This window comes from Geotrypetes seraphini, chromosome 6, assembly GCF_902459505.1.
Source record: "Geotrypetes seraphini chromosome 6, aGeoSer1.1, whole genome shotgun sequence".
NCBI classification, from domain to species: Eukaryota; Metazoa; Chordata; class Amphibia; order Gymnophiona; family Dermophiidae; genus Geotrypetes; species Geotrypetes seraphini.
In genome coordinates, this window is record NC_047089.1 from 17,103,153 (window position 1) to 17,118,518 (window position 15,366).

The 15,366-nt window shown below is 44.9% G+C and overlaps 1 protein-coding gene across 4 annotated transcripts in view; it reads right to left on the reverse strand.

Moving 5' to 3' along the window:
- The window catches only part of TENM4 (teneurin transmembrane protein 4), a 1,150,563-nt gene that overhangs the window by 34,983 nt on the left and 1,100,214 nt on the right, over window positions 1–15,366 (reverse strand). For all 4 annotated transcript variants that reach the window (XM_033948175.1, XM_033948174.1, XM_033948172.1 and 1 more), the window contains one exon: window positions 3,819–3,991. In XM_033948175.1, coding sequence (XP_033804066.1) covers window positions 3,819–3,991 — 173 coding nt within the window. The remainder of the gene's footprint in view (window positions 1–3,818; window positions 3,992–15,366) is intronic.

Sequence of the window (15,366 nt, forward strand, 5' to 3'; positions counted from 1 at the left end):
GGGGACTGGGGGGCGGGGTTAGGGCATTGCAGGGCAGGGATGGGCAGAACTGGGCGGGCCTGGGGCGGGCCTAGGGGGGGGGTCCGAATTTTCCGAATGGAAAATCTGGCAACCCTATTGTTTCGCCCCTGTTGCTGGTCCATGTGGACCTGTGGCATATGGCTGAGAAAGATAATTTGCTCAAGCCTTCCTACCACATGCACTCTTCTGCACTGCAGGAAACCCAAGATTCATTTGTCAGCCACTACAGAAAATCATTTCCCTGGACCTAATTAACAGGAAAAGCCACCTTCCCTCCCTGGAGTCTCTTCCCCCTCTTTTCAGTATTTTATCACTCCATATTATAAATGAGCCTCCAGAGCTGATTTACAAAGTGCTACTGTGTCACTATTAAAATGGGTTCCTATACAGTAGTTATCATTTAATGGATGTAGGATCTTTCAGACTCTGCAAATATTATGGTTTTGTTAAGAGCAGCAATAGCTGGATTAGATAGGGGAGGAGCCTTACTGCTCTAAAAGAAATAATTAGTATCCTAATTTACATAAGTAGATCACTAGTGACTCACGGCCCCAAACTCACGGCCATGTCTGGAGGGTCTCTGGGCATGCACGGATGATGTCACACGCATCCCGCACATGCTAGGAGACCCTCCAGACGCAGCCCGGAGGTCGGAAAACAAAGATGAGGCTTTGCAGGGGCTGGGCTAGAGACAGAATGGGGCGGGGCTGGAGGCAGAACATGGCGTGGCTAGGGGGGTGGGACAGGGCCATGTGTCCAGGTTTCCTCGGACAAAAATCCAACTTCCAACACATAGGCCAGGATTTTCAAAAACCCGCGTTAAAAAGCGACGGTCTGCTATGGCAGCCGTTTTCATACCGAATCTAAAAACCAGAGACATTCTTAAAAAATCACACATGCAAATAAGATCGCTGGACAGCAGCGAAGGTTTCCTTCATTTGTATGTGCCCATGTACAGAAAAAACCCATAAAAACAAAAACACACTCTCCCGCTGCCCCTGTGTTGTAATGCAGTGGGAGAGATGCCCATTCTCTCCGCTGCATCACCACATCCCTTCCCTAACATCCTAGCTGCGATCCCTGGCAGCAGGCCCCTCCCCAGATGCATCAGGAAGGGTCCTAGGGCTCTGATTGGTCTGGACACCCCATAGGCGGAGCCTTAGGCATCCGGGCCAATCAGAGCCTTAAGACCCTTCCTGATGCATCCGGGGAGGGGTCTGAGGCTTTGATTGGCCCAATATGTTTAAGGTCCCTCCCAAGATGCACCGGGGAGGGGAATACCCAATTTAGATGACGCAGCAGCAGCTGCAATGAGGGTGTCCGTTTCCGTCCTGCTCATCTGTCGAAAAAGGGAGAGGGGGGTCACTACTAGCAGGAGAGGCATTCCGGTCAGGTAGGATTTTTTTTCAAATTATTTTTCTATTTGAAGCAGGAGAGAGTGGGCATCTCTCTCCTGCTGCTGGGGGGGGGGAGGGAAGAATGTTTGGGTCAGGTAGGGCAGTGCAGACGGGTTTTCTAGCAGTCTCTGACACTGACCGGCACCGGCACTGACGGCCTACTGCTGGACAGAGGAGCAGGGAAGAGGTGCTGCTGGACAGGGGAGAGGTAAAACAAAGGGAGAAGGCCTACTGCTGGTCAGGGGGAGCAGGGAAGAGGTGCTGCTGGACAGGGGGGGAGGTAAAAGGAAGGGAGAAGGCCTACTACTGGACAGGGGAGCAGGGAAGAGGTGCTGCTGGACAGCGGGGAGGTAAAACGAAGGGAGAAGGGCTGCTTCTGGACAGGGGGGAGATAAAATGAAGGGAGAAGGGCTGCTGCTGGACAGGGGGAGCAGGCAAGGGGTGGTGGTAGACAGCCGAGGAAAGAGAGAGACAGAAAGACGACAGACAGACAGACAGACAGAAAGCAGCCAAGGGGAGAGAAAAAGAAAGAAAGACACACACATCTATTCTAGCACCCGTTAATGTAACAGACTTAAAGACTAGTATATAAATAAATCAATATCGATAGGGACATTGAGATGGAAATAACTTTTTGCACCAACCAGTAATTACCAAAAATCATGTGGCTTAATATGACTTGTAATGAACTATTTTTGTATTAATGAGCAGTTTTGCATGGATTTGAATGTCGCACAGTTTGTTAAATTATTTTCTGCATTAATGGGTTGTTCTGTTAATGGTAAAACAAGCTCTTAAAGTACCATTAACTGATGTTAACACTCTGTTGGTTGGAAGAACAGAGAATTAATGCTCATTAGTGCGGCAACAGTGATGGCTCCTCTGAAGCCTGAAAATGTGGTCTTTGAATCTGACCACTAGGTGTCACTGTTCAGTACTGGCTCTGACATGCGTTCCATCTTCCAAGTTGCTGTGAACACCAGGAAACAGATCTGCAATGATATTGCTCAGCCTTGCTGGTAAGCTCTCAGGGCTAGTTTGCTGACATGCATTTTAACTACACTTAGCAAGAATGCTTTCATTAAACCTTTCCCAGGTTTATAATTACGTTAATTTAACTACGGCTTTTATTTGTGGACTTGTATGCAAAGCATGACAGTCTCAGAAACAAGGCAAAATCCCGTGTGCGACAAACAAGTGAATTATTGTGGTTCAACGAAACTACACATGGTTATATAATTTGGAACATATTAAAATTGCAAGGAAGCAGTAATAGTGGCACTCATTTTACAATACAGTGGTGCCTCACACAACGAACTTAATTGGTTCCAGGAGCAAGTTTGTTATGCGAAAAGTTCGTTATGTGAAACGCGTTTTCCCATAACAATACATGTTAAAAAAAATAATTCGTTCTGCAGCATAAAATATGCTAAGATGACATAAAAAAAGATAAATTTGTCAAAATGGTGAAAATGGTGGTCTTGCTGAGGCCAAACTCTTTGACGAGGTCACACTGTTTTACCCCACATTCACTCCTTCTAATTATTTCCCGTTTCATTTCAACAGAAATCACCTTCCTGCTTTTTTTAGAAGCCATGATATATAAAAAATATTGAGTTTATCTTAAAAGGACGACTGTATACAGTGAGAGAGGGCAGTTAAGCGCAGTGACTAACGACTGCCTGCAGTGCCTGCGCGGAAGGATGCAATACATCGGCAGCTCGGGTGACTTCGTTGTGTGAAACAAAGTTCGTTGTGTGAAACGAAGTTCGTTGTGTGAAGTTCGTTGTGTGAAACGAAGTTCGTTGTGTGAATCAAGACATGAAGTTCGTTGTGTGCAGCGTTCGTTGTGCGAGGCGTTCGTTATGCGAGGCACCACTGTACAGTCAAACCTCGGTTTGCGAGTGTTTTGCAAGATGAGCAAAACATTCTCGCAAATCTTGTCTCGCAAACCGAGCGTTGACTCGATTTGTGAGCACCCAGGGGAAAACTGGCATCACTCCTCACCCGCTTGCGAACCCCCCCCCGCGTGAACCGCCCCCCACCCCCGGGAAAAGCATTCAGCCTTACCCCCCCCCCCCATCTGGCACTGGCACGCAGCCCACAGGACGTGCTGATGCCAGTGAAAGAAGTTCCTGCCTCTTGCCTGGGCCTTGAGCAACTGCGCATGCTCAAGGCCTTCTGGTTCTCGCTCTCTCCGAGATTCTCAGAGATTTCCGTGGCATTTTAGCAAGCGCTTATTGCGCGCGTTAAGGCCCTAGCGCGTCTTCATAAAAGGAGCCCTAAGTTATTGCCTTTCTAAAATAATTTTTTAAAAGTTTCTGTCGCCCCTACCTGGATGCTACTAAATCATTTTTTTTTCTCTCTCTTCAAGTCAACTAAAACTATTGTGGCGTTTACCTTGTAGAAGAGTATAAAAGGCGCCCGAGGCAGACAGGTTGGTCGTTATCGTAACATCCTCTTTGCTTGACGTTTCTACTTGGACACGCACTGTGCTGTCTGTATCGCTGCGGAAACTGGCGACTTGGCCTGTGGGAAACGTGACGTTGGTCAAGCGGCCAAAGCTGTCGTATCTGAAAATGAGGAATACAGTTGAGCAACTGAGAAACACCAACTCAAGACAAGGTACACAAAGAGCTATTTCTGGAAAGCAACAGAAAGAAAACACAATTAAGAGCGGTAGGTTTTCGGTAAACAAGCTTCTATCATTTGATCATCACAAGAATTAGCCCTAGCTGATGTTACATGTGCGCTTTCCAATATTCCTGGCCCTTCATCATTAACGGAGGCTTGAAAGCTCCCCTCATCATTTTATTTTGGCTAACTCTTATACAGGTCAAGTACCGGCGAAAGATGATTGGAGATGCTCAACTCAAGTGCATTATTGTGACAAACATAAAAAGAACAGAAAGCATGGCACCTCATGGGCACACCTAAACAGGCTACATATAAATGCAAATATGGGGAGGACTCTTGTGGTCAAAAGAAGAACCGAGGGAGCACTGAAAGTCCCACCAGTCTCACTCAGAGAATAGTTCAGCTCTGGAACGCGTTGCCAGAGGTTGTGGTAAGAGCGGATAGCGTAGCTGGGTTTTAAGAAAGGTTTGGACAAGTTCCTGGAGGAAAAGTCCATAGGCTGTTATTGAGAAAGACATGGGGGAAGCCACTGCTTGCCTTAGATCGGTAGTATGGAATGTTGCTACTCTTTGAGATTCTAGAATCTTGTTACTTTTTGGAATTCCGGAATCTTTCTATTCTTTGAGGTTCTGTATGGAATGTTGCTACTCCTTGGGTTTTGGCCAGGTACTAGTGACCTGGATTGGCCACCATGAGAACGGGCTACTGGGCTTGATGGATTACTGGTCTGACCCAGTATGGCAGCTCTTATGTTCTTTTGCAAGACAATCAAGGCATTGTAACATCACTGCTGAGGTTGGCTCTGAGGCATTATGACATCACAATCTCAGCTCTGGAATGTTGCTCTCATTGGGGTTCCGGAATCTTGCTATTCTTTGAGGTTCTGTATAGAATGTTGCTACTCTTTGGGTATTGGACAATTAAGCCATTGTGATATCACTGTTAAGGCATTATGACATCACAATTTCAGCTCTGAAATGTTGCTCTCAATGGGGTTCCGGAATCTTGCTATTCTTTGAGATGCTGGAATGTTGCTACTCTTTGGGTTTTGGCCAGGTATTAGGGACCTGGATTGGCCACTGTGAAAACGGGCTACTGGGCTTGATGGACCATTGGTCTGACCCAGTACGGCTATTCTTATGTTCATCCCAACCAGTTTGCCTTCATCTCACTCCTCTTTGCCCATAACACACTCTGTCCCTTCCAGTCCAGCCTGGCCATTCAAACCATCCACTCTCTCCCCCTAACAGTCTTCAGCTGTCTCTCTTTCTTACCCAGCTCATCTGTAACTCAGCCATGGTTTTCTAGATTAACCCCACTTCTTTGTCAACCCCCCTTTCCTTTTGACCTCTTCTTCCTCCTCTCCCCTTCTAATCCTATTTCTACCTGGTTTTTAACCCTCCTATACATAGTTTCACTTATGTTTGCAGGTAGCGTACTCAATATCTCCCTACCTTCTCCCCTTCGCCATCTTAAGCTTCTTTGCCCCCTACTTTCTCCTGATTTGATCTGCTCTTGGCCATGATCTGACATCATGTTTCTATGTTTCTGTACAAGACCCCGAATTTCTCTACATTCGCTTCCCCTGCAGCATTTCTCCGAGAACTAAAGGCTATAGAACAGGGGAATATTGGACATAGCGAAGCAAAGAGCTGGTGCCTAGAGTTAAAGGCATCCCAACCAGCAAGGAATCGATTTTCTCCACTCCTAGTTATCTGTAGATCTGGATTCCAAAGAAGAGCCACAGTGCTTTGGGTATAACCGCTTGCATAGACATGCCAGCCTTGAAAAGAAAACAAAAACTGAACCGCAGCCTTCCAGGCTCCCCTAAACTAATCATTTCTCTTCCTTGATGCTTTTGTAACTTCAACTGTCCTTTTAAGGACGACTTAGATTCAAGAAAGGTTTCCACCTTCGGTTCCCCCTCCCTTTGTTATTCTTTCCCTTGAGTGTTTTCTTTCTTTCTATCAATTGTAGTTCTAACCCTTCTTCCCTTTTGTTCCTGTTCGTCAATGTCTTTAAAAAAAATGCCATTTCCCCTGGTTTGTTTTTGTTTAAATTGTATTTTAATTGGTGCATTATTTTGGCGTTTTTGTACACTGCCTAGAAAGCTTGATTGGGCCGTATAAGAAATTTTAAATAAACGTGAAACCTGATCAACGCATTCCATGTTAAATCAGAACATCGTGGATTTCGTTGTTCAAAACTGGCAGGATTCAACCGATATAGGGCCCCTTTTACAAAGCTATGGTAGCGATACTGCCACGGTCAATGCACCGAAGACCACAGGAATTGAACGGGCTTTGGTGCATTTGCTGCGGCAGCATCGTCACTGTGGCTTTGTAAAAGACTCCCTTAAACATGAGCAACACCAGAATTAGATTAAGCCATAGAGTAAAGCAGGTGTATAATTACCCATATGCTAAATAGTTTCTATGTTCAAATAGTTTTTATTATGAAGCACAATACAAACAATATAAATTTTTATAAAACATCCATTAATGACTGATTTTCTGTACTTCATCTATGTTTACAACAATTCTCCTCCCCCCCCCCCGATTCCCTGTAGCATGTGTCAACAATGTTTTTAAAAAAAAAAACCAACTAGATAACAATATAGAAACATGACGGCAGATGAAGGCCAAATGGGCCCATCCAGTCTCCCATCTGCAGCATCCACTGTCTCCTTCTCTCCCTATTGGCTAAGGCTCTTAACATTTGCATCTCCTCTTCCTATAGGCTAAGGCTCTTTACACCTGCATTGTGAGGTCATAGAGCTTTATAGTTATAGAAACATAGAAACATGATGGCAGATAAAGGCCAAATGGGCCCATCCAGTCTCCCATCTGCAGCATCCACTGTCTCCTTCTCTCCCTATTGGCTAAGGCTCTTAACATTTGCATCTCCTCTTCCTATAGGCTAAGGCTCTTTACACCTGCATTGTGAGGTCATAGAGCTTTATAGTTATAGAAACATGATGGCAGATAAAGGCCAAATGGGCCCATCCAGTCTCCCATCTGCAGCATCCACTGTCTCCTTCTCTCCCTATTGGCTAAGGCTCTTAACATTTGCATCTCCTCTTCCTATAGGCTAAGGCTCTTTACACCTGCATTGTGAGGTCATAGAGCTTTATAGTTATAGAAACATAGAAACATGATGGCAGATAAAGGCCAAATGGGCCCATCCAGTCTCCCATCTGCAGCATCCACTGTCTCCTTCTCTCCCTATTGGCTAAGGCTCTTAACATTTGCATCTCCTCTTCCTATAGGCTAAGGCTCTTTACACCTGCATTGTGAGGTCATAGAGCTTTATAGTTATAGAAACATAGAAACATGATGGCAGATAAAGGCCAAATGGGCCCATCCAGTCTCCCATCTGCAGCATCCACTGTCTCCTTCTCTCCCTATTGGCTAAGGCTCTTAACATTTGCATCTCCTCTTCCTATTGGCTAAGGCTCTGTGCACCTGCATTGTGAGGTCGTAGAGCTGCCCATCCGCAGTAACCATTATCTGTTCCTTTCTCTAAGAGATCCCATATGCCTATCTCAGGCCCTCTTGAATTCAGACACAGTCTCTGTCTCCACCACCTCTTCTGGGAGACTGTTCCACGCATCTACTACCCCTTCTGTAAAAAGTATTTCCTCTGATTACTCCTGAGCCTGTCACCTCTTAACTTCATCCTGTGCCCTCTCATTGCAGTTTCCTTTCAAATGAAAGAGACTCGACTCGTCCGCATTTACATTACGTAGGCATTTAAACGTCTCTATCATATCTCCCCTCTCCCGCCTTTCTCCAAAGTATACAGATTGAGATCGTTAAGTCTGTCCCCATATGCCTTATCACGAAGACCACACACCATTTTTGTAGCCTTCCTCTGGACCGACTCCATCTTTTTAATATCTTTTTGAAGGTGCGGCCTCCAGAATTGTACACAATATTCTAAATGAGGTCTCACCAGAGTCTTATATATAGGTAATAATGAGACAATTAACTAGTTGCCCACCCTCCCGACAGCCCACCAATACCGAAACCGCAGCAGCAAATACTACCAGCCCCTAATTGGAGCAGTATCCTTAGGAATTCTACTCCCCCTCCCTCCCTACCAAACCATCCCAAGGAAACCCAAAACAGGATCCGATACTCAAGCAAAATCAAATACACTTCTCCCTCCGTATTCGCGGTTTCAGCACTCACGGTTTTGCTTATTTGCGATTTTTGGCATGCTGGCTCCTTCCCCCAAATTACATCATCCAATCACCATTAAAAATTTTCCAAACCCACATACAGGCAGTGCCGGCTCCACCGAGCTTGAGAAACAAGCATGAAAGCTGGTTTGACAGTCGGGGCCCTCGCCCAATGGGAGAGGCGGAGGGTTTCTAAGAATCCCGTCCGACCAATGGGAACGCTGGGATGCATCGCGTGGGCGGATCTGGGGGTTTAGGTCGAGGGTCGCGTTGCGTGCGCCTTGGCGTAGTAGTTTAGTGGCAGCACAGCCGGAGTGCGGACTGCGGTGAGACGGAAAGTTGAGCTCCTCTCGTCACTGGGAATTTAAAGCGGCCGCAGCAATCCGTTTCTGGCTTTCGCCCGGGAGGTGGTGGGTTTGGGTCGCAACTCCGGCTCTCCCATGCCTGCCAGGCTGGAAAAGGGCACCGAGGGCTTGGGGAAAAGACGAGGCAGGAATAACGCCACTAATAAAAACTTTGGCGCCAAATGGGAACAGCACCAACTGTTGGGAAGAAGGAAGCTCGGGCTCTTCTGGTGATGAGAAGCAGGGTAGGTCTGCTCACGGGGGTAGCCTCGAATGCGCCTGGTTTTTAAAAAAAAAATAATTTTATGCCGTTGGTGGCGATTTTTAAAAAAATTTTTTTATTATTATACCACGATGATGAAAGTTATTCATGATTTTTACGTATTCGCAGGTCTGTTCCGCCCCTATCCACCGCAAATATGGAGGAGTATAATAACATATGGAGGAGTATAATAACAAATATGGAGGAGTATAATAACATATGGAGGAGTATAATAACATGTCCAATCAGGGAGTCTAAACTCTTACAATTCCCTGCAAAAGAAGCCCAAAGGGCTACCCATAATCAACCAGGAAACCATCCTGTCGACCATACCACCCCCCCTTCAAAAGGAAAAAGAAAGGTATACAATGCAAGCAGTGGCGTAGCGAGGGTAAGAAGCGCCCGAGATGGTGGCACCCCCACCTCTCCACCCCCGCACCTTCTCACCAACCACCCCCCACCCTCCTCTTCTCGCTCCTTCTGCACCACACTCGTGTCCTCCTTGTACCTCTTAGAGTTACGGGAGAAGGGTGAGGGTGAGCTTGCGTGCGGCAGGGGGGATCGGGGAAGGAGCAAGGGGGAGGCAGAAATGAGGGCGGGGGAGAGGCGCCTCTCACCCTCGCTATGCCACTGATCATAGTGGAAGAAAAGCCTGGGGCAGCAAGTCTAAACAGTTTTGCCAAAATTTATGCACCGGAAAAGGGCATGTGCGACACCATTTCAACAATGACATCGGGGTCGGCCTTACAGAAAATGAGCGCAAAGCGGCCTTGGTGCGCCGACATCTGGGTGCAACTTCTTACGCCATGTCAACGGCAGGCTTAAGCTGCTGGGCTTATGAGCAGCTTGCGCCCGGGCGCGACATCATCACGGTACATTTGCGCAGGCTCCGAGGCTCTCCAGGCGCGGCCCCGAGCTCCGACAGAGCCGGGCGGCCTTCCGAAACCTGGACACAATGCCGGGTTTTCCAAAATTCATCTGGACACCCGGACAGTCCTCTGAAAAACAGGACATGTCTGTTGAAATCCGGACGTCTGGCGAACTCTACGTGAACTGCTCTCGCATGCGCATTCAGCTGAGTAAAAACTGGAAACAGCTGTGGATGGCCACAGCTGTTTCCCGTTTTTATTCCGTTGTTATCCATCAGGTTCTCTTGTTTTGATACACGTTAGGACCCCTGAGGAAGGAGTGTTTGTTCGAAACATGGACTGTGTCGGGTCCGGTCTGATCAGTCCTTTTGGAAACAAACTGTTTAATGTTCCTGTTTATGATTTTTTATTAAAGACGGGGCTCCTTTTATCAAGGTGCGGTAGGCAGTTAATGCGCGTTCAACCGCCTGCCGCGCTAGTCGCTAACGCCACCATGGACAAGGCATTGGTTTTTAGGCTTGCCGCGGGGGGGTTAGTGCATGATGAAATGTCCGACGCGCTAACCCCCGTAGCGCGCCTTGATAAAAGGGGGTCTTAGTGTCCTGTACCATCATCCTTGCAGTTTCTGTGTTTGTTCTTTGACTCGATTTTTTTTTTTACTGCAGTTGCGTTGGATTTTCTGTTTGTTGTTGCCTATGGTTACCAGATATCGGGATTTCTCTGGACACGTCCTCCTATTTTTTTTTTTTTTAAATTCTTTATTCATTTTCAAATCTTGCAACAAGTGTACAATATTCAATCAATTAATTCGTACAAAATCACTTGACATTCTTAACAATTATTATTAAATGCATACAAAAGAGACCCCACCCACACCCAGCCCATTCATCAGGAACAAACCCATTAAAATACAAGACATACCTCCCCCATCCCACACTAAAAATATTCCTATGTAATAAAAAAGGTGTCCAAGGTGTCTAATCATTAGAATATGCAATCAATGGCCCCCAAATCTTTTTAAAACTATCGTAATTACCATGCTGTATAGCAAGCATTCTCTCCATTTTATAAATATGACATACTGAATTCCACCAAAAGGTATAATTAAGTTTAGCATAATCCTTCCAATTTCCAGTAATATGTCAGTATGAGCAAAAGCTTATTATTATTTGTTGAAATTTGACTCTTGAATCTCATAGCTGTACCAAATAAAATAGTATCATATGAAAGGACAACATGATTTTCTAACATTGAATTAATTTGGGGCCAAATTAACTTCCAAAAGGCATTGACAAAGATGCCTTTAATTGTTAATGCACTGCTTTTAACAGTTTTCAACACTGATATATATCTATGCCAGCAATTCTCCAATCCCATCCCTTATGTGTTTTCCATCTATGTACCTTTTTTCTTAAAAAAAAAATTGTTTTCAGACAGACTTCTTGGGTCACCAGGCCGCCCAGTGGTATAAAATATTAAGTGGATTTACTAAAAAGAAATTAAAAACCGGTTTAAGAGATATTTGGAGCATTGAGATTAAGCATGACATTACTGCATCTCAATGGCCACGAATTTGGTCTTGGAGGATGAAATGTACGGTGTCTGCATCTATGAGACAAACTTGGTTTTTTCTGTTACATAGAGCGTTATGGACCCCTGTTAGGTTGCAAAAATTAGATAGTTCTTTGTCTAATAGATGCTGGCATTGTCATCTAGAATTAGGAACTTTAGATCATTTATTGTTTCATTGCCCATGTATTATGAATTTTTGGAAATCAATTTGGGACCAAATTAATAATTTATTAGAGAACCCAGCGGCATTATCCTATTTGGTATGGAAATGAGAGCAAAAAGTCAGATTTCTGCTAACAACAATAAATTATTACTAATAATGACTAGGGTTGCCATTCAGCAAATTACATATAATTGGAAGGATTGGAGGAGATTAAACTATAACTTTTGGTGGAATTCTTTATGCCATATCTATAAAATGGAAAGATTTATTGCTTTACAAAGGGGATACTTTAAGAAATTTCAGGATGTGTGGAAACCATTAACAAAATATTGTCAGGATTAAGTAAAATTATTTCCCTTTTAATTATCAGTTCAGGATATAGGGAGGGGGGTATTTTTATTATTACATATATTATATAATAATGGAAGATATGGATGGGAGGGATGGGAAAGGGGAAGGGATAAAAATTTATATAATGTACCAATGATTGTTTATAAGTGATATATTTATTGTTACTGTGAATGAATATATTTTACACTTAATGTAATTTTGAAAATGAATAAAGAATATAAAAAAAACACACACACAAAAAAAAGGACTAGTGGAAAAAATAGTACAATTTAATGAGCAAAATAAAAAAAAAAAAAAAAAAAAATTGTAGTTCTTCCCCTCTTTCCTATTGTTTCTCATGGCTAATAAAGTAGTCACCCAAGTATGTCTTATTAAGAATTATGTATGTTTAATTTTTTTTTTTTTAATGTAATGTCCTTGTTATTTTTTAAAATCTTTGTACAACGCTTAGTACCTCTAGATAAGCGTTTAATCAAAAACATGAATAAACTTGAAACTTAACAGAAAAAAAGTAAATGATCTAGAGTCCCAGCATCTAAATTACAATGCCAGCATCTATTAGACCTAGAGCTGTCCAACTTTTGTAAGCGAACTGGGGTCCAAAAAGCTCTATGTAACAAAAAGAACCAAGTTTTGTCTCATAGATGCTGACCTTGTAATTTTTAATCTCCAAGACCAAAGTCGTGGCCATTGAGAAGCAGAAATTTGGTGCTTGATCCTTTTTTTTTTTAATAACTTTTAAAAAGATAAGCACAAACTTTATTACTGCCACTTTAAACCTGTGTAGGTCTCTCCGAAAAAACAAGTGGAAAATAAATATCACACAGATAAATAATATAACCCCAATAGTTCCCTGGACCTCAACTAGCGCATATCCTGTAGTTCCCCACAGTGCTGTTCCGATATCATAAACCACGTCTGGAACATTTCTTATTTATCTTCGCAATTAGTGGCATATTGCAGTGGCTTTTTCTAAGGATTCTGGGACTTTCCTGCAGAAAAAGCCTTCAATTTAGTGATGGTCTAAGAAATGAGTTCAGCAGTGAGACCAAAAGGGTACGAGGTTGGTGGGAAATAATGCTACAACTCACAGCCTAATCATCCCGGGGGAATCTAGAAACGTAGCTCCATGTGTTTCATAAACTATCGTATTGAATTCATCTAGCAATATTTACTGATATAAGGCCAGAACCAGTAAACAGTGCCCAAAGATAAGCGCTGGAAAGATGCACGCTAAGAGAGCATTGATTTCAAAACTCTATCGTACCCTTTGTCATAGTAAACCCCCACAATTGTTTGAATAAGACCTACAATAAGTTAATGTACAGCGTCAGCATCTATGAGACAAACGTGGTTATTTTTATTACATAGGATTTTTTGGACCCCAGTTCGATTACAAAAAAATAGATAATTCTAAATCTAATAGATGCTGGCTTTGTCATATTAATATAGGGACTATGGATCATCTGTTATATCTTTGTCCATTGATACTTGGTTTCTGGAAGTCAATTTGGGGACAAATTAATCTCATTCTTGAATCATCTATCCCTTTGTCGTATGAGGTGATAAAGCACAGTTACTTACCGTAACAGGTGTTATCCAGGGACAGCAGGCATATATTCTCACATGTGGGTGACGTCATCTACGGAGCCCCAGCGCGGACAGCTTTTCAAGCAAACTTGCTAGAAGTTTCAAGTTTGCACACTGCACCACGCACGTGCATGCCTTCTCGCCCACTAGAGGGCGCATCCCACCTCGTGGTCCTCAGTTCCATAACTAGCAAAGAAGCCATCCCCGGGGAGGCGGGCGGGTTGTGAGAATATATGCCTGCTGTCCCTGGATAACACCTGTTACGGTAAGTAACTGTGCTTTATCCCAGGACAAGCAGGCATGATATTCTCACATGTGGGTGACCTCCAAGCCAACCAAAAAAAAAGGGCAGGTGGGAGGATGGCAATTTAGGAAAACAGATTTTGCAAAACTGACTGGCCAAACCGGCCGTCACTCCTGGATAAAGTGTCCAGACAGTAATGAGAGGTGAACGTATGAACCGAAGACCAAGTGGCAGCTTTACATATGTCCTCCATAGGAGTGGATCGGAGGAAAGCTATCGAAGCTGCCATCGCTCGGACCTTATGCCCCGTGACTCGACCCGGGGGCGGAAGGCCAGCCTGAGCATAGCAAAAGGAAATGCAAGCAGCCAACCAGTTAGACAGAGTGCGCTTGGAAACTGGATGCCCTAATCGATTGGGATCGAAGGACAAAAACTATTGAGGAACCTTCCGATGAGACCTGGTGTGTTGAAGGTAATATGCCAACGCCCTCTTACAGTCAAGCGTGTGAAGCGCCGTCTCGCCAGGATGGGAGTGGGGCTTAGGAAAGAACACAGGAAGGACAATGGACTGATTGAGGTGGAAATCAGAAACAACTTTAGGTACAAACTTAGGATGGGTGCGGAGAACCACCTTGTCATGATGGAAGACAGTGAAAGGAGGGTCCGCAACCAAGGCTTGCAACTCCCCAATCCGCCTAGCGGAGGTGAGGGCAATCAGAAACACCACCTTCCAAGTCAGAAATTTCAAGAGGGACTCGTTGAGTGGCTCAAAAGGGGGTTTCATCAGTTGAGCTAAAACCACATTCAAATTCCACACGACAGAAGGAGGCTTAAGAGGGGGACAAACCCTGAGTAACCCTTTCATGAAGCGTGTTACCAAAGGATGGAGCGACAGAGGGCGTCCATCCAGATGTTGGTGGAAAGCAGAAATAGCACTAAGATGAACACGCACCGAAGTGGTTTTCAGGCCAGAGTGCGACAGATGGAATAAATAGTCCAAAACCGAGGATACCGGAACCGATACCGGATCCAGGTGAAAAGACGAACACCAGGTGGAAAACCTGGTCCATTTCTGCGAATAACAAAGCCTCGTCGAAATCTTGCGTGAGGCTTCCAATACCTCCCTCACCGATTGAGACAGATCCGGAGGAGTTAGGGAGCAAGAAACCAAGCTGTCAGGTGCAATGACTGCAGATTGGGATGTAACATGGATCCTTGACTCTGAGACAGCAGAGAAGGAAACACAGGCAGAAGAAGAGGCTCCCTGGTACTGAGCTGAAGCAGCAGGGAGAACCAGTGCTGACGCGGCCACCGAGGTGCGATGAGAATCATCGTGGCCGTGGACGATTTGAGATGTACTAACGTTCGCATGATCAGAGGAAAGGGAGGGAACGCATACAGGAACCTCCCCTCCCAATCGAGAAGAAAGGCATCGGCCTCCAGACGGTCCCGCGAGTACATCCGAGAACAATACAGGGGCAGTTTGCGGGTCTCCGGAGAGGCAAACAGATCCACCTGTGGCGTTCCCCAGCGAGCGAAAACCTCGCGCAGAACTGCGGAGTGTAGAGTCCACTCGTGCGGTTGCAGAAGTCGACTGAGTTTGTCTGCCAGACAATTCAGTTCTCCTTGGATGTAGACCGCCCGAAGGAAGATGTTCCGGGAGACCGCCCACTCCCAAAGGCGAAGAGCCTCCGAGCAGAGGGGCCAAGACCCCGTTCCACCCTGCTTGTTCA